Below are 26053 nucleotides of genomic sequence, written 5' to 3'. Positions count from 1 at the left end.
CAGCTTTTCTGAATTGTGCAAGTGGGAACTTTCCCTACAATACATCCCATGTTCCCATAAGCCTCCCCTCCGTTCCCATTCCAGCACTACACAGCCGTCATTTCACTGCCACACCCAGTCTTTTAATTTCTTTTTATTTGTCTCCTTTCCACTACTTCCCCCCCTCTCCCCACCTTCTCTCCTGCCCTCCATCTGAACTGCAGTATTTCACAGTCTGCCACCCCACCATACTATCCCTCCCCCCCTGCCTCAGCCTCCTCCTTACCCCCACCAAATCACCACTCCCATTATGCACTAGTGCTGCTGCTCACAGTGTGGTTTCAGTTGTCTGAGACTGCAGACATGTGTGCAAGTTGCGTTTGCATGAGTGTGTGTGTGTGTGTGTGTGTGTGTGTGTGTGTGTGTGTGTGGTGTGTATTGCTGACAAAGGTCTTAATGGGTGAAAGCTATAATTGTGTGAATCTTTTTGTTGTGCCTATTGCAATTCAGCATCTCTGCTATGTGGTGAGTAGCAACTTTCCTTCTCTTATATTGTTACATTCCATCCTGGATTTTCCATTATTTGATTTGTGTTTTCTTCTGCTTTTCAGAGGCTGATCTTCCTAGTGATACTAATCTGTACTTTCTTTAGTGGTTCTGGTGTATTTTGTGTTCATGAATTTTTTGTGTTTCATCATGGCTAATCCTCTGAAAGAACCATAACTCAGATTGTTCATTTCCAGGAACAGCAGTTGCAGCAGCTCATGGAAGTGAGGACAAGACTGCTTGCTCTGCAAGAAAACACCGTTGGTGTCACCACCAGTGCTACCACACCAAGTAGCACCTATTCCCATACCACCATTCTGTGCATTTGATTCTACAGAAGAGAAATTGTTTTATTACTACACACAGCTTGACTCACACTTTATGGTGCATCATGCTGAGTGTAGGGACAAGTGACCTTAATTTCTTGCATTAGTTGGAGCCTCTGTGTTCATTATTCTGCACACTTTCTCCCACCACACATCCTGAAAGTGTTCCTTAGGACAAATAATTGCTGCTCTAGGCAAGTAATTTGATGAACAGATTAATGTGGCAGTTGCATGTTAAAAATTCTTTCACTTGTGTAGGTAAGCCAATTGGGCACAGAAGCAGTGTGTGCCTTACAAGGATTTACACAACATTGCACTCCAGTTTTGAGTGTGGATGTTATTATAGTGATGCCATGATTAGGGATGTCATTATTCAAAATGTGTCAGACCTCACTTATGCACATGGACTCTTTAGTATCCTGATCCTAGCTCATAACAGGTATTGGAATAAGTGGAGTGTCAGTACTCGTGTGATAGTGTAGTGGTAGACTCTGATTCCACTCTTATTTGTGCAGTTCAGAGTAATTGTAAACAGGTAGTGCTGAAAGTTTGCATGTCGTGCCATACAAAGCCTCAGCCAGGGATCTTAGTGCAGTGTTGTAAACAAAATCATTGTGCTAGGCAGCAGGCTATCAGAGTTAAATCCTGCCATCAGCATTCCTCAGTACACAAACCATAGACGTGCCCCTGATGTGATGCTAAATGTTGATGTTGTGGAAAGCACAGTCATGTTCAGTCTGAATGTTTGCAAAAAGCAAGTCCAACAAGCATTCTGTCTCAGTCAGTGGATATACATGCAGTTTTTTGCAAGCCAAATAGTGTTTCTCATGTTCATCAGCACAAGTCAAAAGCAACAGTGAAGAATTTACATACTTCCATCCCGCGTCATGCTAATATAATTGTTTGTCACTCTTCAGATTGCCAAATACAAAATATGCAGGCAACTGGACATGGGTGCATCTGTGATTCTTTTGAACAGAAGCACATATGAACTGATAGGCAAGCCAAGCTACATAAATCACAGGTAGGTCTTTCTTGTTATGATGGACATGAAATTCCTGCCCTAGGTATTTGCAGCCTACCTGCCACATTTCATAACCTTACAAAGACAGATGCATTCACAGTTTTGTGCTCACCTGAAAGTGAAAATATTTTTGGCACTGACTCTTTCAATCTGTTTGGTTTGCACATTCAAGACAATGTTCTGCCTGTGAACTCCTCTATACCTACAGACAAGGTAGCTGAACTCTATGATGAATTTAGAGACTTTTCAAAACAGCCCAGGCAAAATTAATAATTTCATAGCTCACATTACCATGAAAGGTAATGCACAACCACTGTACCACTGGTACAGAATCTGATAGGAATTCCATCAGGCCCTGGAGCTTCATTTAATTTTAAAGATTTCAGCTGCTTCTCAAAATAACTAACACTAATACTTATTTCACCCACCTTTTTAGTGGTACTGAGATTACTTTGGGACAGTTCTCCTGCGTTTTCCTTTGTAAAGGAACATTTGAAAATGGAGTTAAGCATTTCAGATTCTGCTTTGCTACCTTCAATTTCAGTTCCCGTCTCATTCATAGGGACTGGACAGCAACTTTGGTGCCACTAACAGCTTTACAGATGACCAGAATTTTTTTGGGTTTTGTGAATGATCACTTGACAATATTCTGCTATGGAAGCCACTGAAGGCATCATGCATTGCTCTCTTGACAGCCAAATGTGTTTCATTCAGCATCTCTCTATCAATAGCCCTGTGCTTTGATTTACACCTGTTATGCAGTGACCTCTGCTTCTTCAGTAGTTCCTTCACAATAATGTATACCCTGGAAGGTCCTTCTCATTATGAAGTGTTCTATTGCATACATATTCATCCTGTGCATGGTCAATTATTCCTTTAAATTTGAGCCATAGTTCCTTTACACGCTCCTGCCCTGTGCTGAAAGTTTCATGTTCCTCATTGAGACATGAATCTACTGAGTTTTATCTATTTTACTGAATATATATACCGTTCTGCTTTGCACTGTGGTAATCATTGTTGCCACAACCATGTCATGGCCACTGATACCACTTACAATGTGGACATCCTCAAAGAGGCCAGGTCTGTTTGTTGCCACGAGATCCAATATATATCCATCATGAGTGGGGTTACAAATTATCCTGTGTTACAGGATGTTTTTTGTTGCCAACAACTAAACAAAACTGTCATTTTCCCAAATGATGGTTGGATGCTTTACATCTCCACCAAAGATTACTGTATGACTGGGGAACTTATGTGCAAGTGAACTTAGGTTTTCTCTAAAGTTCAAGTGAGTGATGACCACACCATTCCACCCTTAATCCAACAGTGAAGCAGAATACTTTTTCAGGATTTTCCAACAACAGATGAACAATTTATGTGCTTCCCATATACAGGAGTAAGCCCCAGTGTACTTCCTCCCTTTCTACCATTCCCTGCCACACAATGGCAAATCATCAATGGACCTTTTGCATGGATGGTCAGCCCTTCCTTTACATCGTTCTAAGTTTAATGTTTATAATTCATTCTTTTTCATACTTTTGGCCATTCACAGATGCTGGGAATGAGACAGTATCACCAAATCCTTGGGCTGCTCATTGTATGTTGCAGTGGGTCCCACCAGGCTACAGAGGAGCCATCAAAACCAGCTTCATTTGTGTGGGCTGTGTGGTCTTGCCACAGTTTCTACTTTGCATATTCAGTGCCCAGGAAGACTTCACAGCCTCAGCCATCTTCAACTCCCTCAGATCCTGTGCCACCGGCACTGGACAGGGAGCCAATGGACATCAACACAGTACCGTCACTGCCACTGCAGTGCCAGCAGCCCAAGTATGGGAGGTGGGGGACCTTTGCCTTGCTGCCTTCCAGCACGCTGCAGTGGACCCTCCAGTTACTGTTGTGCCTCCACCGGTAAAAGACGATGCTCTGTTCAGGGCACAGGTGCACACTCTATAGCTGGTTTTTTCGGTTGCTGTTTCCAGCTATTCACAAAAGGGATGTCTGGGTGTGGGCAGAAGCTTGTCACTGGCTGAAGTTCTGTCTCCTGCCTCCTCAATGCACTTGTGCTCAGACCCTCCCCCCCCCCCCCCTCCCCCTCCCTCACTACCCACCCTATTGTCTGCAGCAGTAAAAGTACATGACAACAATTAGGAGTTTTGGGAGGGGAGGAATGTGATGATGTGTGCTATCAATACCATGCTACCACATCTAGAAGTTGGCAGTAAGCCATGTGACTGCACCACCAATCTGCAGCCATCTCCAAGACACACCTTCTTCAGTAGAAGTGGCCAGTGCCACCAAAGAGCCAATTTAAAAGGATGCTGCATCAACACTGAATCTAGTCTGTTAGTTAAGTTCTGCCTGTGCAGTCAAAGCGTTGTCATTCAGCCTATGTTTCTGTTGTAGGTATCAAACAAGTCTGCTTTAAGGACTTGCTTGGATTGTGCTCTGGACTTGCTGTTAATCAAGTTAAGTAAAAAAAGTTATTGGACTCTATGGGTGCATCTCATTATTTTGCCCTCTGTCTTAGAATCCACCAACTCCTTGGCATCCACTGCGTGGACAACCAAACAGTAACCAGTAATCTAAAATGAAAAGGCCAAGTTTACCAAACAACCATTCCTTCAGACATTCACAACTATTGATCATTTTCCGTATGATGAGATAGCTAGACAGATGAGTTGGAACATTAAACAAATCTTAAGAATTGTAAACTTTGAAGTAGTTTCATTAGAAATATGGAGATTATATTTTCAGGTGTCATCTAAATTGGGACAGATTAATAGCGACAAAACTAAATTGAAAGACACAGCATATAAATAAGCAACAAATTATTTCAGTGAAGTACTGGGATAATGAATGGCAATGTGCACTAAAGAGTGATATAAACACATAAGTGCAAAAAACAAGGGATGTTCACTACTTTTCTGGTTAAAACAACCTGGTTATGAATGAAGTTCTTCATATGTAAGACGTACTGCATAATTTTATGTTGTAATTCAATACAGAGGACAAGGCCTCGGCAAAACCCTGTACAGTGAAATGTTATATGTGTTACCTGTTCTACTGGTTACTGGTCCAAGCAGATATTAGGTCCAGTAAGATGGAGGATAACCCGTAAAATGTTTGCTTTCCTGGCATTCATGTAAAGTGTTGATGTTCAGATCTCCAAGTACAATGAGATTTACATTTCTATAACTTGACACTAATTTACTTAAACTCCCTCCAGTGATTTCAGGAAAGCATCAAAATTTTCACAAGAGCTACATATATATGTATGACAAAGAAAGGTACAGTGCAAAATATGAATTTGAGAATTGCTATTTCAAAATCTTTGTCATCCCATAACTTGTTCACATACAGTACTTTTTCAGTGGAGGCAATAAACTAACATTTTCTCGAGTAAATGGCAACACCAACACCTTTCATTATGTGTTCTACAGTAGAATGTTGACCGGTTATAGACTTCTAATTTGAAACAATAGACGTTATCTACTAATTTCTGGTGTTCTGTAAGAACAACAACAACAAAAATGGTGCCAATCCTGCGATAAATGATTCAAAACATGTATTTTGTTTCCTAAACTCTGTACGTTATAATGCAAAAATGGTAGGTTACTCTATTGTGAGTTTAAGTCTGTGTGAGGTGTAGTCTTACATGAATCACATACACTGGCATTAATTTCCACATGCATATCCAATATCTGTTCTGTATTGTTAATGGTGGCCCAAATCTGGTTGGAATTATTCCTTTCACCAATTTCCCTGTGTGTCAACATTTAGAGCTATAGCTTGTTTGTTTCCACAGCTGCTTCTTCTACCTTGATAGTGAGGTGATTTCATGCAGGGATCCTTAAATTGTGTGATCTGTGATGTGTTTAGCAGAGAATGGAACCTTTGATTCCATCAATAAATAGGCTGCCCTTTAATTTGTCCTGGGGTTGCTGCGATGATTGCTTCAGCAGTGTGGTGAATTATGTATCTAATATGACACAGTAATTCCTGAACACACAATGCTAACCCACAACCAGGTAGCCTTTCTAACTACTCATTATGGTAACCTACAGCTGGGCACTGCTCTGTTTAAGAGGTGAATTCAGATCAGCAAGAGGCATTGTAGAGCAAATCACTGGTCACTTCCTTTTCATTGAGAATTATCTATGAGGACACGGCAAAGTAATAAACATCTGATGTTAGTATATCAAAATATGTTCACTGAAGTCTTAATAAAAGAGCACTTGATCAGAGAGCTCTGTCATCATGTCCATGGCAGCTTTTTGATTTACAGTTATTTGAGGGGGTCAATAAGGCAACAATTAAGTGCCCATGAAGCTTGTAAGTTGTTGGTGAGTGTGTGACAAAGGAAGGTGCAACCATCCTACTTGTTCTTCTACCAGTCCTCATGTCAACATTTTTTTTTTCTTTATTTGATGCAGTTTTATGAATGACACATATCTAATGATTACAAAGATTACTTTCTTATTCAAGCTGGAATTTATAAAGTTTTTATTACTCACTGTGCAGCTTTCAAATTACTGATGCCTATCCAATATAAGAAAACCAAGGAAAAATTTGGAATAGTAATTAAAATTCAGGGAGAAGAAATAAAAACACAAAAGAAGGGATCAGTTGATAGTACACATTCTGAGACATCAAGGGATCACTAGTTTAGTATTGAAGGGAAACATGGGGGTAAAAATCATAGAGGGAGACCAAGAGAAGAATACAGTAAGCAGATTCAGAAAGATGTAGGTTGCAATAGTTATTCAGAGATGAAGAGGTTCGCACAGGATATAGTAGCATAGACAGCTTCATCAAACCAATCTTCGGACTGAAGACCGCAACAACAACAACAACAACAACAACAACAACAAAAACAACAGTATAGTGTAATTAGTTTCACTGGAAATAATTTTTATGAGGAAATATCCATAATTTAAGATTCAGAGAAAACATATGGAGATGAAATTTGCTGTGGCCTGTTAGACACTTCTGGCTCAATTGGCATAGCTCATTTTAACGTCCTCATTCTCCTATCTTGCGTAAACATCTTACTTTTTCTAAAAATCCTTATTTCAAAATTGTTTATAATGGAAGTTCTCATGCTGCAGAATGTTTGAGTCTTAGGTAATGTGTATTTCCAAAAGTCAGAACCATAGTTTTGTAGCCCAGACTTTCCTGATTTCAAAAATATCTATTTTCACTAGGAGAACTTGCTAGTTTGCAAATTATTTGAGCTAGAAAATTTCATTTTTATTCATTTTTGGTAAGCTCTGTGAATCCTCATGGAAACAGAAATAATATAAATAAAACAGAACTCATAATTTTGCCTTCCTGCTAACATAAATCTAATAGTTAAACAGTTCCTTATTATAAATTTATATCTTTGGATTTTGCTCTCTTTACAATTATAATTTAAAATACATCATATTTTGAATTTTATTATTATATGCTTCTAGAAGTAGTTGTACAGGACCACACAGTTGTTGGTGTAATGAACACTATGTCTTCTCCATGACTAAAGACTAACAACAATGTTGGAGACCTTTGTTGTTCCTACATAACTCTAAATATTCCAGTTCTGTATGGGACCAAGAAATAAAAAGGATCAGGCTGTAATGGGTTACTGTATATGTGAAACTGATGGGCCATGTTGAAACTGCAGTGTACATAAGTTTTATCACCATCTTCAAACTTTTTCTTAGGCTTTTTGATAGTTCCTTTATACAATTCCCTTTGTTTGCAACAAGTTGTAGATAAGATCTCACTTTTTCAACAGTTTCCATTTTAGTTTCTTCAGGCACTATGGGAATTGTGGTTCCAGATGTGAAATGCCTCTGGCAAAATGCACAAAGATCTGTTTTGGGATTCATGACAACTATTTCTGGGCAGATATTCTTCCAAATATTATTTTGAGGTCTGCAAACTGCAAATTGGCAACATCTGTAGGCATTTATAACCCTCAATTAAAAAGGGAACCCTTGTCTTGTTTGGCATTATTGTAATCACAAAATGTTCTTATTTCTTACAAAGCTACTCTGAGCTCCTTAAAATATCTCTAAAATTTAGGAGATGCTATTTTGTTAAGCACTGAATATTCAGCTGCGAGATGCAGCAAAGGGGCCTCTTGTCAGGCCAACATTATCCTTAACAACAAGAAGTCAGTTTTCAGAAGGCTAATATAGAATGCTTTTAATAATATTATTGACTCCTTGTGGATTCAAACAACTCTGAAACTGACAAGAGCATGTACAGAATGAACTAAATAACTACAACATCCACAAAAACAAAAATGGATGTTTTGGACATTATCAAACATTTTTGCTTGTATTGAAGTCTACAGTTCTCCAAACTTTGAAGATCGATGTTGGAATAATAACAACACCATGAAAAGGATAGATTGCTACTCACCATATAGTGGAGAAGCTCAGTCACAGACAGGCGCAACAAAAAGACTGCTAAACAAGCAAGTGCAACTCGCACACAAATGACCACTGTCTCTGGCTGCCAAGCACCAGCACATGATGGCAGAAGCAGTCTTTGTGACAGGGATAAGGAGGAGGCTGGGTAAGGATGGGGGATGGATAGCACCTTAGGAATGGGGGACGGTAAAGTGCTGCTTGTGGAGCATACAGGGATCAGATGAGGAGAGGGTAGGGCAGCTAGATGCAGTCAGGATGTTAGGCGGATAGCAAGGGATGGGGAGGGGGTGGGGGGTGGGGGGAGGAGGGAAGAATCGAAAAGGAGAGAAGTAAAAAAGACAGTGGGTACATTGGTGGAACAGGAGGCTGTGTGTGCTGGAGTGGGCACAGGGAAGGAGATAGGTGGGTTAAGGACAGTGACTAACAAAGGCTTACAGGGATGTGCGATGTATTGTAGGCAGAGTTTCCACCTTGGCATTCAGCAAAGCTGGTGTTGGTACGAAGCACCCAGGTGGCACAGACTGTGAAGCAGTCACTGAAGTGAAAAACATTGTGTTTGTCAGCTTGCTAAGCAACTTGGTGGTCCAGCTGTTTCTCAGCCAAGTTTATTGGTAGCCATTTGTTGTGTAGTGATGGATGAGAATATTGTGTAGGTTCAGTGGGCAGTGGAATACCGCTGTGGGAGGGGTGGGAAGGGTAGTTAATAGGACATTCCTCATTTCAGGGCACAGCAAGAGGTAGCTGAAAACCTGGTGGCACGAGGGGAATGCTCTCTGTGATCAGATGGTGGCACTCTGGGAGGTGGTAGCTGACTGGAGAGATAAGGCATAGGAGAGATGTTTCTGTACAAGATAGGGAGGGTAATTACAATCTGTGAAGGCTTCAGTGAGATGCTTGGTATATTTTGAGAGCGACTGCTCGTCACTACAGATGCAATGGCAACATGTGGCCATGCTGTGAACTTTTTGGTATGGAATGAGTGGTAGCTGTCAAAGTGGAGGTTTGCTGGTGGTTAGAAGGTTTGATATGGGCAGAGGTACTGATATTGCCATCTTTGAGGTAATGGTCAACATTGGGGAAGGTGACTTGCTGAGTTGAGGAGGACAGGTATAGTGAATGGGGGAGAAGGTGAAGAGGTTCTTGAGGAATGTGTATAGGGTGCACTCACCCTCACTCCACATCACAAAGATGTCATTACAGAATCTGAACCAGGCGAAGAGTTTGAGAGTCTGGATGGTTAGGAAGGATTTCTCTAGATGGCCCATGAGGTTGGCAAAGGATGGTGCCCACTGTCAGACTCCAGATTTTTTTGCAACTAATGCCTTCATTGAAGTAATTGTGAGTGAGGATATAGTTTGTTCTGGTGACCAGGAAGGAGGCTGTAGGTTTGAAATCCATCAAGAATTGCAAAGGATGGTGTTCAATAGTGGCAAGGTGTTGGTGATTAGGGATATTGGTGTACAGGAAGGTGGCACTGTATGATAAAGGAACAGGAACTGTGGAGAGTAGGTGGAGGTTATGGTTGGTATTTTTATGTAAGAGGGTAAGTTGTGCATAATAGGCTGAAGGTGTTGGTGTAAGAGAGGGGAGATTCTATAAGTGGGGGCACAGTAACATGCCACAATGGGTCTCCTGGGTGGTTGGGTTTATGGATTTCAGGAAGCATGTAGAAGATAGAAGTGCAGTGAGTGGTAGGGGTGAGGAGAGAGATGGATTCCAGGGGAAGGTTCTGGGATGGGCTTTAGGATTTGAGGAGAGAGTGGAGATCCTGCTGGATTTCTGGAGTGTGGTCACTGTGATAGGGTTTTAAGGTAGATGAATCTGACAGCTGGGAGAGTCCTTCCATCAGGTAATCCTTGTGCTCAAAACAACAGTGAAGGAGCCTTTGTAAGCAGGTAGGATTATAAGGTTGGGATCAGTTTTTAAGTGATCAATTGTTGTTCTTTCTGTGGATGTAAAGTTAGGTTGCACTCTGAAAAATTTGGGGAACAGTTGGTGAGGTATAGTTTGAGGTTAAGAAATTCTGAAAAGTTGACAGTAAGTGATTTGTGGGGCAGAGGATGAGGATCACAGTTGGAAGGAGGAATGAACACAGTCATGCAGGGTTCAACATTAGTCTTTGGTTGAGTCTGATTGGTAGAGTTGGTGGCGAAAAAGTGCCTCTGTTGGGATTGGGAGAAAGAGAAGTCCAGCATGACTGAATTTGGGAATGGGGTAAAAGTTAAGGCCTTTGATATAGACTGATACTTCTGTGGGGTTAAAGCTTTTGGATTGAAGGCTCATGACCTTATTTTGGGTCTGTTTAGGTTCTGGATTCTGTATGGTGGTGGGAGGGAGATTTTGAGGAGGGAGGAAAAAAAGCAGGTCTGCAAGGCAGAGTTTATTAGCTTGGAGGGCATGTGAATTACTATACTCTATTTCTATCCTTTTCTTTCTCTTCTTTCCTTTCTTTTCTCATGTTACCTTTCAAACCACACAACATGCTCTAATTTACAAGCCACTCTATCTGCTGCCTGATTCGCACAGAACTCACTGCACTGAATGTGGGTGTAGCATCTCATGACCCACATAACTCCTGCTGATATCATTAATCCTAGACCTCCCAATTGATCACTCTTTTTGTGTCACTCTTGCATATTTTTGTATGTTATTTTCTGTATGTTTCTGTACCACATGAACTTGTCCCTAATCCTACCAATCCCTCCCCAACCCCTGCTCTTTCCCCTCTGTTATTCCTGTTTGTACATACTGACTTCACCTAATCTAGTCCCACCTGATGTCCCTCTTCCTCATACATATCTGTCCACAGACCTGGAACCCATATTATAATCTTTTTATTTATTTTTATCTTTGGTCTCATTGTGTTTTCATGTCAATATCAGTTCACTTCCACCCTTCACTATTGGCCTACTCCCTCAGGTTTCATCTTGTTATCCATGCTTCATCTGTTTTGTTCTTTTTGTGATTTTTCCCACGTATTATCACATATTTTTGCAAATTTTTTCCAACATATATCTACATCATTTACGTATTTTACGCATTTTCTTCCTCTGCCATGGGCCCTTGCTGCTTCCATCTGCACACCACAAATCCCTCTCTAGCAGTCAGCTCTATTCTGAGTGGACATTCTTTCAAACACATACTTTCTGTTATGTTGTTTGATGTAGATTAATGTATCAAAAAGAAGAATTTCATTGGTGGTATGCTTTATAGATTTTAAATTCCTACCACTGCTCCTAGTATTTATGGATTGCTGGAGGGAGTTGGCACCATGCCTGTATGCATGAGTCACCTAATTCCCATAAATTCCCAGGAGGTTGGTGATGAGCTCATGTTCAATCACATGCCAGATGTGTTCAATCAGGTTCAGATCTGGTGAGTTGGGGGGGGGGGGGGGGGGGGGGCAGCACATCAATTGGAACATGCCACTGTGTTTCTCAAACCACTCCATCACACTCCTGGCCTTGTGACATGGGGAATTATCTTGAGGAAAAATACCACTGGCATTGGGAAATATGATAGTCATGAATGGGTGTACCTGGTCCCTGGTCCGCAGCCAGTGTACGCGTAGTCTGCAACCAGTGTATGATAATCTTTGGCCATCATGGTGTTTTGCACACACTCCACAGAACCCATGAATGCCCACATGAAAGTTCCCCAGAGCATAACGGAGCCACCACCAGCTTGTCTCTATCCCACAGTACTAGTGTCAAGGAGTTGTTCCTCTGGAAGACGACGGATTCATCCCCTTCCATTGGTATGATGAAGTAGGTATCAGGATTCATCAGACAGTGTAATGTTCTGCCACTACACCAACATCCATTGCCAATAATCACGTGCCCATTTGTCACAGTTGTTGATTTTGTGATGTTAACACTGGCACATGCATGGGTCATCAGCTGCGAAGGCCCCTCGTTAGATGAGTTCACTACACTGTGTGTTCAGACACACATGTACTCTGCCCAGCATTAAAGTCTGATGTTAGTTCCATCACAGTTCGGCATCTGTTCTGTTTTACCAATCTGTCCAGTCTACGACATCTGAGATTTGTGATGAGAGATGGCTACCCAACACCAAGATGACGGGACATGGTTTCACCGTGGTTTTGTCACATGTTGAAGACACTCACCACAGCACTCCTTGAAATCCTGACAAGTGTGCAGTTTTCAAAATGCTTGTGCTGAGCCTCCAGGTCATCACAACCTGCACTCGGTCATACGATAGATCACACCTTCCCTGTTCTAGACATGGACAGCGTGCTCACTGGTACTACATGCACCATGCATGTGTATGACTAGAAGTCAATCCTAACCAGGTGATGCTGCTATCGCCTGGATGGGTTTATATCAATAGCAGCTCAGTGATCATAATGTTCTGGCTGATTAGTGTAAGTCCTGTTATTGTCCTTGATCTGGATAAGATGAAGAAGGCTAAGCTATCCTACTCTCTTCCTAAGTTGAGTATTTGCACTCTCTGCCAATATGTTTTGTTGTTTTAACTGTTAAGGTCCATGTAGTTCTCATTAGGTGTAACAAAAATTACAGTCTACTGAATCAAAACCTCATATACTGAAGGAAGCCTTATACAGCTTGGTTGTGGCATAGACTCCAGATTGTATGCTAGTGAGTGTTTTATTTCAACATTCATTCACCTCTTAAGTGCACTTTTCACCTGGCAGCTGAGTGTTTTACTTGATAAAGGTTTTGCACTTTCCTTGTAATTCAGATGATGAAACAGAAATCTCTGCCTCCAATAAATACACCTATCAGTCATTGCATTTTGCTCACATGCATAGAGATTTTACACAGTTTAAAGGGGATGGTAGAAATGACCTACCATGAACTGAGGTACCTCAGGTTTCTATGCCAATGCCCTGCCACCAAAGGTTGAGCTCCATGGGAGTTACATTTGCAGGTATGAGACAATCATGGAGTCCCTTTTCTATGTTGTAATTCTCTTCATTTTTAAGAATACAATAGCTGTGCAGCCACATCAGAAGCAAAAATATGTGGAAAGGACAGACAAACACATGGTTACTGAAGTTTGGTAGTGCCTTTACAGTAGTTGCAGGGGCAGCAGTCTGGATGATTGACTGATCTGGCCCTGTAACACTAGCCAACATGGCCTTGTTAATTTTGGTACTGCGAACAACTGAAAGTAAGGGGAAACTACAGCATTTATGTTTCCCAAGGACATGCAGTACCACTTGGAACTTTAATATCCAGGATTTTACCTTGGTATATTTATCACAGGTTAGCACCTAACTGACACTGTGACTGTTCTGACACAGTGGCAAGATATCAACTACACACTTTCACCGTCAAGTATGAATAATGAATAATATGAACTCCATTTAGTTACATAACCACTACACATAGTGAATATTCAGTTTCTATATCTGGTTGAAAATAGTACCTGTACACTTCAATAACTGATAGCTACACAGAACTGTTCTCATTTTAACCAAGTAATACATGCTACATAATTATTATGAGATGATAAATGCGCATCTTGCTAGCTAGTCCCAGACTGCCTGTGGCATTACATATTATGCCCATTTATAGATGCGCATAAGAATTAAAATCAAAATTTGTTTTTACATATTAGTAAGTAACACGAAAGATAGCTTAATTACACAAAATTATAATGCATAAAAGAGCAAATCTGTTTAAGTATGACATGTATTACAAGAAAAAGGTAATTTGTAGATACTAGTTTATGGAAAAAATTTTACTTCTGTGATGATTCACAGAGCCCACCAAAACCTACTAAAATGACATTTCCTGAACAGAACTAAAAAATTAAAAGTTCTTAAAGTATAAGTCGGCAATTTTGGAATCAGAAAAATTAGGAATGCAAAACTATGGGACTGAATTCTGGAAATAATCACAAGTTAAGGCTCAAACATGAAAATTTTCATGACAAATAACTATTTAAATAGGAAGTTTTTGAAAAAAAAGTTACATTTGTTGAGAAGAGGAAAAAGAGGGCTTTCGAATGGATTATGTTGAGCTGTAACTAAATAGCTGATTCCATATTTCTAGATTTCCGGAAAGCATCTGACATGGTGCCCTATTGCAAGATTTTAACAAAGATATGAGCATGTGGAGTAAGTTCACAGATATGTGAGTGGCTCAAAGACTTCTTAAATAATAGAACCCAGTATGTTGTCCTCCGCAGCGAGTGTTCATCAGAGAATCGTTAGGAGTGCCCCAGGGACGTGTGATATATCTCTGTTGTTCTCTATAAACATAAATGATTTGGCGGACAGAGAAGGCAGCAATCTGCCATTGTTTGTTGATGATGCTGTGGTGTACGGTAAGGTGTCAAAGTTGAGTGAGTGTAGGAAGCTACAAGGTAACTTAGAAAAAATTTCTAGTTGGTGTGTTGAATGGCAGCTCGCCATGTAAGTTAATGTAAGTTAATGTGGGTGGGTAGGAAGAACAAACCTGTAATGATTGGATACATTACTAGTAATGTCATGATGACACAGTCAAGTTGTTTAAATATTTGGGGGTAATGTTGCAAAGTGATATGAAATTTAATGAGCATGTGAGAACTGTGGTAGGGAAGGTGAATTGTTGACTTCAGTTTATTGGGAGAATTTTAGGAAAATGTGGTTCACCTGTAAAAGAGACAGCATATAGGACACTGGTTTAACCTATTCTTGAGTACTGCTTGAGTACTTGGGGCCTGTACAAGGACTGAAAGAAGACATCGAAGCAATTCAGAGGTGGGCTGCTAGATTTGTTACCAGTAGGTTCGAACAAACTCGTAAGTGTTATGGGGATGCTTCGAAAACTCAAATGGGGATCCCTGGAGGGAAGGCAACATTCTCTTTGAGGAACACTATTGAGAAAATTTAGAGATCTGGCATTTGAAGCTGACTGCCGAACGATTCTACTCCGCGCCAACATACATTGCGCATAACAACCAAAAAGTTAAGGGACGTGAAATTAGGGCTGATATGGAGGCACACAGACAATTGTTTTTCCCTCACTCTGTTTGCAAGTGGAATGGGAGAGGGAATGACTTGTAGTGGTTCATGGTACCCTCCGCCATACACAATATGGCTTGCAGAGTACCTATGTAGATGGAGATGTAACTATTTGCTCACTGAAAATTTCAACTCTACATGTTCTAAAGGAAACAAAACATGATTATTCTTGCAAATAATCTATTTACAGCTAAACTAGTTGTATTATTGTCATCAGAAAATTACATTATGAATAATAAAGTTTTACGAATTCCTCCCTGAATAAGAAACTAATCGTTTTACATAACTTTAGTACATGTACTAAGTACATAACAGAAAGAAGAGAGACAAAAATTACATATTTAAGTAGCAGAATTGTAGAAAGTGGAGCCATCATATTGTACATCTTGATGTGATGGCATCAGACCTATTCTGCAATATTTTATCCAAGAGGGTAATCGTTAAGCCATACAAGATCATGACTCTACTTGCTACAATTCTGCAAGCATTTGGATCTCCAAGAAGGCGCTACATAGGAAGATGTCATCATCAAAAGAAACAAAATTATTGTTCTAAGGATCAGAGTGAGGAATGTTAAGACTCCTTAATCAAGTACACAGTTTAGAGAAATAAAAAAAAAGTTGAAGTTAGATATAATGAATTTAATGAAGTGCAGAGGCAGAAAGAACATAACAGGAAAAGGGAAGCAGTGGTTGAGAAAGAGTGAGACAAGATTGTAGCCTATCCCAAACGTTATTCAACTTGTACATTGAGCTAGCAGTAAATGGAAACAACAAAACATTTGGAGATGGAATTAAAGTTCAGGGAAAAGACATAAAAACTCTTGAGGTTCCAATGACATCATAATTCTGTCAGAGACAGCAAAGGTCTTGGAAGATCAGTTGAATGATACTGATAGTTTATTGAAGAGAGATAGTAAGAAGATATTTAACTTACAACAAAAGAAAACAAGGATAGTGGAATGTAGTCAAATTAAATCAATTTACACTAAAGGACTTAGCTTAAGAAATAAGACATTGAAAGTAGTAGATGAATGTTGCTATTACAGTAGTGGTTAGAAAGGATATTAAATGTAAACTGAAACAGTGAGAAAATCATTTCTGAAAAAGAGAAATTTATTAACATTGAATTCTACTGTGGAGAGATGCATCAGACCATCTCCTTACTGAAGGCCAAAACAAAAAAAAACTGTTATGGGTGTATCACAGGTTCTGCATACTGGTAAACTATCAGGACAGAAAAAAAATTATGTGTAATAGCACAGTGTACAGGTCATTAACATGTAGGGATTGGGGAGTGGGAGTGGGAGGAGGGGGAGAGGAGGGAGGGGGAGAGGGGGGCACTGGGTACGTGGATGCATGCATGCATGCATAGGCATTTGGTCCATTTGGTCAGCACTTTCTAACACTGAGGAAAATGGTGCAATGGCAAATACATAGACTTGCATATACCTGTGTCCAGTCACTCACATTTAGGTTTCCAATGGTTTCCCGAAATAAATAAAAGATAAATATCATAATGGTTCATTTTAAAGGATACAGCCAATTTCCTTCTCATTTTTGTTATAATGAGCAAGCTACATCTCTCAATACTGCCTAACAACTGGGACAGTATCCACCTTCTGCCATGCTATTCACATTCATTTGCGAAGTATTGAGGTATGACATTCAGTACTCTTGTTGCTTCTTTTCCTTCCTCTCTATCTCCTCTATTAATCTCTGCATTAAGGATACCAGACAATGGAATGGTATTCCAGCAGGGGTTGGACAGTCTTATGAGTTATGCTTTCTATGAATTCTTCACAGGAATTTGACTGACATACGCTTTCATGAGAGTTAAATTTCATCTCAAGTCACTCTGGACTGTTGTGACTGATCTACTGGTGGCTCATTCTGCATAAAATGAGCCAAACAGTCATTTTTAGAAAATCAGGAAAGTGAAAGCACTAACAAAATATAAAATTTAATGATTTGAAACTCATTTTTATTGTATTCAAGATATTTAGTTATGAATTATCAACCAAAAGATTGAAGTTTAATGTAGTCCATGAACACCATGGAAGTTTTTTTATACTGGCTGAACCAATTTGCTTTCTGTGAAATAGACAATACAACAATAGGCAACTTGCAATGTAACAACAGTCTTTAACATTTTTTTCAGGTAAGCTTTCTTTTGAATTTTTTTCTCTTTTTGAAAGTGACAGGGATTACTGTCACACCCATGACGAAAAAGAAGATAAAGTTTGCTTCTTGTTTCAACAAGTACTTCATAATTTGTAACATTCTAGGAAAGTGAGGTTAAGAAAATATATTAACTCCTAAACCTATTAATTTTTGGGAATAACTGTATTTTATCCAGGAATGTTGTCACAGGTGTGACAGTAATATTTGTCATGGGTGTGACAATAAAATGATGTTAGTCAAGCTACTCCTGGTATTCATGATGTAAAATCTGTTAAATACACCAGTAGTGGAAAATAAGAATAGGTTCAGAAGCCATATATGATGATGACTGACTGTAAAGCCTATGAGGAATTTGAAAATACAAATCCTGATTCTCCATTAGGAAAGTCAACATGGCCACGTCACTGATCAGAAACACCACATAATGTGTGTGTACGCGATTACCATGCAAATTTTAAATTTCTAACTGAAAGTATTTCACACGTGATTCCAGATTTTCCCAATTCTACTAAAGAGTTGCTTCAGAAAATTACTTGTGATGTACAAAATGAGGCTTTTATGACAGGAAAATGGAGAAAGTATAAGCAGGACCTGTCATTGTGCTTGAATAATGAAAATCAAGATTAAATTCTGTCATGGAAGCGGTGGAATGATTGTGATGGAGTGACAAAGTTACAGAAAATACACTGAGGCTGAAAACGGTCAATGAAGAGTTAGAGGACCAGATGTCAATGTTTAAAAGGCATTTCCTTATAAGGGAGAAACAAGCCAAATATTTTGGGTCTTGTAAGAAAGAGCTTACAAAGAGTAACATTGCCATGCAAGTTGACTTTGCCGAGAACTTTTCTTTCATGTCGCAGGATGAAATTTAGGCTGCACATTGGAGCCATAAACAAATAACATTATTTAACTGATATGTATGAGATAGTCTAAAGGTTTCTTCTTATGCAACTGCAACTCATCACCTTTCACATGACAAATTTGCAGTTTGGTGTTTTCTTGAAAAAATAATAGCACATCTAAAACAGCAGAATCCAAATTTACAGAATTACATATGTTTTCTGACAACTGCAATGCTCAGTTTAAAAATAAATTTACTTTGTCCTACCTCTGCCACACCAAAACATGTCTGGACTTTTTGCCTTTTCACATGGCAAAGGGGCTTTTGATGAGATGTGGGGAACAGTGAAGAGAACCATATGGAGAGGAATCAGAATTCAGAAATTTGTAATGAATAATGCAAAGAAATTTTCTGGTTATGCTAGTGATAAACTGAATGAAGTTCATTTTCTCTTAATTTTAAGCAGTGATGTGGACAAGGCAAAGGAAACAGTCAAGGTTTTGGGAAGATGTAATTCCAATTCCTAAAGTGCAATCTAACCATTATTTTAGAAACTATGATGGTCATTACGTTTTAGCTGCAGAAATATCTGTCAGTGAAATGACAAGATATGAAGTCTTTCAGAGGATCTCTAAATGCAAGAAACAGCCAAAATTTTCTGATGTTTACCAGTTTCTAAAGAGTTTAATGTTGAAGGTAATCAAGCAACATCAGAAAATAAAGTACAGACAACCATAAATCTAACTAAGGGAATTCAAGTTGGAACCTTTCTGATCATAGAGCTTCAGAGTGAGAAGGGAAATGCACAGAATTTTGTTGCTGTTTGCCAATCAGAATGTGTGGCCAATGAAATCAAGCTTATGTTTTTAAAACCATGTGAGGAAAAAAAAATCGCTTTTGTGCTAATGGAAATGAGATTTCAAATGTTTCTTTACAAAAGAATGTTGTTAAAATTTTGAATCCTCCTGCAATTCAAATGAAAGGAAATAGAGCATTTTATTATTTTATTAGAAAGTTATTCAAGTATGTATTTCTGTGTATATTTCTTTGTTTTGTTAAGTGTTCAATCCTTTATTTATTTGAAAAAGACATTGCTTCATTCTCCATAATGTGTAATATGCTGAAGAAATGAGAGGATGTTTCAGTTGCAAATGAGTTGTTCCTTAGTTTCTAGTAGTAGTAGTGGTAATAGTAGTAGCTTTATTCATCTGTAGATCTCTTGTTACAACGCTATAGGACATATAAAAGTGTTTACAAGTTTAGATCAATTTAAAATAAGCTAATTCATATGTACATATATTTACAGACTTTTCGTTAGAGACAATCATTATATTTATTCCTGGTATACAACACTATTTTTACAAATAACTTAATAAATAATGTAACGCCACACGGTACACTCATATCTCACTATCAGTCACTGCACACATTATACGCACATTGTGTCATAACACTTCACTCACTACACACACACACACACACACACACACACACACACACACACAGCCCCCCCCCCCCCCCCACACACACACAGCCACATACACACACACACATATACACACTGGCGATCTTTGGGCCATTTTCTGTACTACAACTTCCCATTTGCAATCCTGAAAAACTGAGTCATCATCCCTCCATAATAATTGAGATGTTGAGCTCAGAAAGAGGAAGAGGTGTTAGTGTTGTGTTATGCATAGCTTGGGGGTAAGTATTTCTAGAAAGGAGAAAAGAAGGAAAAAACATAAAGTGAAGGTGTATGTTCTCTTAAAGAACAGACCTTTTTAAATTAATTTAACACCAACAACACTTTAATCATGTAATATGATTCTTTGTGCTGCCAAAAATGTAATTTTAATCCATTTTCTATCTTTATTTCTGTGAAATATTGAAAGAAGTTTGTACACATCACACCCATGACGTTATTATGTCACACCCATGACAACAGAAATTATGCTGTTATTTTGAAAATAATGTTATGTTCTTTCTCATATTTTCATGGATAATAAACAAAATTATAGTATTATACACTTATTACATTGTTTACATATAACCATTTGATTCACAGCTTTTTTCCTGTAAAGGTCAAAGTGTTATGTTGTACTTCTGAATTTTGTCACACCTGTGACACATGGTTTTTGGTTAATATTGATACTTTCATCAATTACAAAAAAAATTATATTCAGACTTAGTAAAATAATCAGTTTCCTTTTAAATGATATAAACTGAAGGAGGAAACTTTAAAATGGAATATCTTAAATTATTTTATAGTTAATTTACAGAGTTCACGTGTCAAACCTGTGACTATGGAATCAGTGTGGCTTATTTCCCATTCTGAAATTACATAAATTACATAACATAATGTTTCTTACTTGTATTGCATTTTATTACATTGTATTATTTTGTATTATAATGAGAGAGAGTTCCTAGCCTTTGCATCAAACACTGATCATGTGCATATCCCGCTGCAGCTCCCATCTTATACTGATGTCAGTTTTATTCATTGTAAAATAGCATCATCTCTATAGTCACAGGGAGCTACATACATGAACTGCAAAATGATTTACATATATCATGGGTAGCAAACTTCCAAGAGTTAGGTCCTATAGTATTTTTTCTGTGAACCATTTATTTATTTATGATGGGAGATGTGTTGATATCAACAAATCAAGATTTCTGTTTATTATGATTCACTGAAAAATTAGTAGTAAATGGTCAGTGGAAAATTAACTGAACTATAAACTTATAATGTTCTAATTTTATGTTCAGAAATTTTAAAAGATGGAAAGTAATATGATGATAATAACTTTGCATGGTGTAATAACTACTAACATGGCCTTTTTAGTATAGGAAAGTTGAAAGAAAGTACCTTGTGGAGGGTCATTTGTAAATTTGATTGAAATTTGCAGCAATGAAATTGGAAAATTAACATGAACTTCTGTAGTAATCCAACAACGAAAGTTTGGATCACAACTCTCTATTTCTGATAGGTTAACAAACAGCTCTTGCATATAATCTAATCCCAGATGGCAATTCTGAAGAAGAATCCAGCTTCCCTGCAAAGGAAAAGAAACAAGCAAAATTTAGTTCAGAATCACAAATGGTAGGGTAAAAAGTAACATGATTCCAGCTGGTAGTAAAAAATAACATTTTTAGAGGTATTCAATAAGAAAATAATTTACTGCTTGAACACTATATGATACTATACTATTTCTAGTGGTCTCTCCTATCAGAATTTCAAGTTTTTGTGGAATTTGTGGGCAGGAGAAAAACAGGAGGAGTGAAGATGTGAGCCAAAAAATAAGATATTTTATTTATCAGCAAAGTCACAGAGTAAATTATTTTGTACTTATGTTTATAGAGAGAATATTTCTGATCTCATGTGACAATTTTCATAGGACTTATCCATTATGTATCACCACAGTTTCAACTAAATATTGACATGTTCCTTCCAACAGAGCCATAATTAATTCATTACATTATCTGTGTTGAAATGCAGCAGAATGATGTATAAAACAAGCAAGCATATCCTATTAACAGGAAATCCATAATATTTCAAAGATTTTACAATTTCTATATGTGCTTCTCATTACACTTATTCCTTAATCATGATGAACCTACAAATTCAATTTTTTTAATTAATTTTTTATGATATGGGGACAATGTGAAAATTTTTGTTCCAGCAGTGTGTATGTGTTTTATAAATTAGCTTTTTTCCTATAGCTTTGCCCACATATGCTTTCAATATGTAAATTGAACACATTTCCTTCGCCATCTCTCTGTGTCCTCCTCTTCCTCCTTCCGTCTCTCCACCTCATCCTCCCACCTCGATTTATCTATCTCCTCCTCTCCACTCTCCCTGTCTCTTCATCTCCTCCCCCCTCTCTTTGTCTGTTCCCTTCACCTCCTTTTTCTGACTATATCTTCCTCCCCCTTCCTGCTGACCTTATCCTCCTCCCCCTCTCTTTTCATCTCCTCCTATCCCACTTCATTTTCCACCTGTCACTACCCCTCTACACCTTCCACCTGCCTCATGCAGCTCCCACTCCCCTCCTCTATCAATCTCAACCTGCTGAAGCCATGTTCATCGGAATGTGTAGCCCTGCAAGACAATTAAATAAAATGGGCCAATACTACTCCCACAACATGCCTGTCATGAAGGGCAGACTACCCATCAGGGGCATGCAATCATTTATTTGCCCCTGATGTATGGGGCACCACACAAAGGAGGTCAATAAAGCAGGCCGATACTGCTCCAAGACAATACATCAGTCATGCAGGGCAGCCTAAACGTTGTGGTCCAGAAAACCGTTTCTTGCCCATTAGATGTAGGTTGCCCTGCAAAGCAGGTTGATCTGGCAGGCCAATAATGTTCACACACAACATGCCTGTCATGTAAGCATCCTTTAAGCCAGAGGCTGGAAAAAACATGTTTCGGTTTGTATCTCCATTCCTATTGGAGCTGGTACTCATGAAGCCTGCTGTTTCTGTGCCAAATTTGGTTGAAACGGATCCAGAGGTTTGGGAGTAGATCCTGGACATATGTACATATGTACAGGGATTCAGTTGTCCTTTCTTGTGGGTTTTATAAAACCTGCAGTGCCTTCAAATATCACACACAAATTATTAGTCCTACAGAAAGATCAGCAGAATCTTTTGGAGGAAATTTAATGTATTTAAATTGGGACACGTTTTCCCTAGAGGACATAGTTTTCAAATTGTCCAACAAAAATTGTAAAAAGTGGCCCTAAAATGCATGTTTCTTGAATAATTTGTAAACTACATTAAATTTACTACAAAAAGGTCCTGGCATTTTTTTTCTATAGGACTAATAGTTTGAAAAGTAGCGATGAGACAATACAAAAATTTCACTTCCCCAAGGTAGAGAGGGGCAGCATCATTTTAAGTGATGGCTGATATAGACAGCCACCAAAGCATGAGGATAAGCCTTCAATCCAGCATTTGCTGGGCAAGGCACTTTCAGTTTTTACTGTGTGAGCCGTAGGGCTACTTAGAAATATTTTTCAGATAAGTGCAAGGTACTACCCCTAAGTGCCATACGTCTTGCACAGCAGACCCTTTAATGTTCACAACTTCTTACTAACTTGTCAAGTTCAGTTTTAGCTTGGTGGGGACAGGTATACATGCATTAAGGCAGCATAGTATTAGCCATCAGTGGAAGGGTATTGTTATAAATTTTAAATCTTTTTAATTTAAATGAAATAAAAATATCCTCAGGACACGTAACAATAAATTATTATTTGAAATTAAATGTTTTTAAAATAGCATGAAGTGTTCTTACATTTCAAGGGGATATTTTAAAATTGGAATTATTTTTCTTGACATTGTCTGTATCTTTTTCAGTTCTCATCCAGAGATGCAACTGTGGGACTAGCTCATCTCTGGAAAATTTCACCAAAGATAATGGCATGGTTTACTGCTGGTGCTCGGGATATCCATGGATATCAATGGATCTTCTACGCCATTTACCATCAATTGATTCTTCTGCCTTCGGAAATGGTTTCTCATTTCCTGGACAAGGGGGTGCCTTGTTGATAAACACTAAGAGTGCACTGTCTAAATACTCACTTGTTGAAGTCAGTGTTTAAGCCACCAATTTGTGAATGGTTTCTGAAAAGGTTGCAGGTTGGATAAAACCCATCAGTAGGGGCAGTTGAATCACCCTTTGTATACAACAGAAAAATAAATTAGACTTAGGCACAGGTGTGTTTCATGTCAATATACCTTGAGCAGTGATTTTCCAATGAGTACATTCTAGCCCTGAGTGTGTTTCTGGAATATCTAAAAGTTACCCATCAAAAAACACCCGGTGTGTGTGTGTGTGTGTGTGTGTGTGTGTGTGTGTGTGTGTGTGTGCGTGTGTGTGTTCACTTTTTTCCTTGCAGTTGGTCCAGAAGACTTGCATAGTACTCCGCAGTAACCGTTTTATACTTTGCAGAGCAGTCGTGAAGATGGAACCCCTCTGAATTACAGAATCACACTGGCTACAGACTGTTAAGCAGATAAAAGTTACTTACTCTGCCTTCATTCATGCAGACTAACTAGCCTTTATCCCTTGTTTTGATTGCTGTTTCTTTGCTGGCAGAAGTGGTGACCATACACTCTTCCACAATGGAGCAAGTAATTAGATGGCTTCTTTTTAAAATGGTTTAATGTTGTTAAAATATTAATTTTCACATTTCTCTTTGGTCAACATTTGACAGTTTTGACATCCATTTTGTACAAAGCTTCCTCACAGTTAATTATTAATGTAAAATTTTCATTCCAGTATGGCTGTGGCATTAACTACGTCACACACCTTTCCTTGCTGATCATCCAAAAGCATATATTCATATGTGGTTACCATTTTGAGACATTTAGTTGACTGGACTCCTTAAAAAGCCTTCATTAGCTTTGCATGAATTAAATGATAATTAATACTAAACAGTTTTCTGTTTTATCCATTTGAACTTAATTCATTCATAAAAGTACGGATATTTGTAACTGTGGACAATGTTGCCCCAAGAGGCTTGTAAAGACAACAATCACATTTTTGTGAAATCACATTTTACAAACCAAGTTAAAGACTACAACCGCTATCCATCTGCAAACACATACAGTGACCACAACTTGGTCCTCATGGCAATTTCATTCAGATTCAAATGTCTGATAACATTGCCTCAAGAGGCTTGAATAGACAACAATCACATTTTTGTGAAATCACATTTTACAAACCAAGTTAAAGACTACAATCGCTATCCATCTGCAAACACATACAGTGACCACAACTTGGTCCTCATGGCAATTTCATTCAGATTCAGATGTCTGAAGAAAAAGACAGCAAAACAGAAATGGGTAATAGAAAATTTGAAAACTGAGGGACTGGTAAGGCATCATGTACAGGAAACAAACAACCTACCTAAAAATTTTTAACACTGAAGAGGGAAATAAGACTGGGAAAAAATTAAATATGAGACATACAAATCAGCAGAAAAGATAGAGAGAAAAAGTAAACCTTAAAACAAAAGGAAATGAATAACAGCAATGTTATTCAGCTTATAAAAAAAGAAGACAATGTAAAAACATAACTGGTGAATAAAGAAAAGCTGAATACAGAAGACTGAGGAACTTATAGAAAGCCAGAAATGCAAAAGGAAATTTTCTTGAGGAAGTGTGCAGAGAAGTATACGAAAAGATTTGAAACAGAATAACTAATACAGCCTACAGTACAGCAAACAAATTTTTTACAAACACAAACAAGAATCTCGAGTACAGTAGAAGACAGAGGGAAAAATATTGTTTGGTGAAGTAGATAACATGCTACAAGAAGAATTTGAGAAAGTTCTTAAAGATCTACAGGAGAGCAAAGCAATGGGCATTGATGACATTCTTGCAGAACTAATCAAGAATGCTGGTGACAGCATGAAATAATGCTGCTGAAACTATTAGGTCCATCTATAACACAGGAGAGATACCAACTAATTTCCTGAAATGCATCATAGTTGCCATAGCAAAGAAGATGGCAGCTACAAAATGTCAACAGTATCAAATCTTAGGCAAGTATCACATGCATTAAATATTCTCAGGAAGATAATTCTGAGCAGAATTGAAGAGTAGGTTGAGGATATGCTGAGTGAAAATTATTTTGATTCAGGGCAGGAATAGGAATAAGAGAGGTGATTCTGACACTGTACAGCAAATACAGAAATATTAACCAACTTATATCACCTTTGTAGACCTG

General features: G+C 38.4%; 1 protein-coding gene across 1 annotated transcript in view; it reads right to left on the bottom strand.

Annotated features, from left to right (window-relative positions):
- LOC124775662 (dynein axonemal heavy chain 8-like) overlaps window positions 1-26053 on the bottom strand; it is a 605208-nt gene that overhangs the window by 90195 nt on the left and 488960 nt on the right. Inside the window, exon 38 of the mRNA XM_047250489.1 lies at window positions 21182-21368. Coding sequence (XP_047106445.1) covers window positions 21182-21368 — 187 coding nt within the window. The remainder of the gene's footprint in view (window positions 1-21181; window positions 21369-26053) is intronic.

Source organism: Schistocerca piceifrons, chromosome 2, assembly GCF_021461385.2.
Source record: "Schistocerca piceifrons isolate TAMUIC-IGC-003096 chromosome 2, iqSchPice1.1, whole genome shotgun sequence".
In the NCBI taxonomy this organism is placed as follows: Eukaryota; Metazoa; Arthropoda; class Insecta; order Orthoptera; family Acrididae; genus Schistocerca; species Schistocerca piceifrons.
The sequence above is the reverse complement of the archived record's forward strand: the minus strand, read 5'-3'. Positions and strand labels throughout refer to the sequence as shown.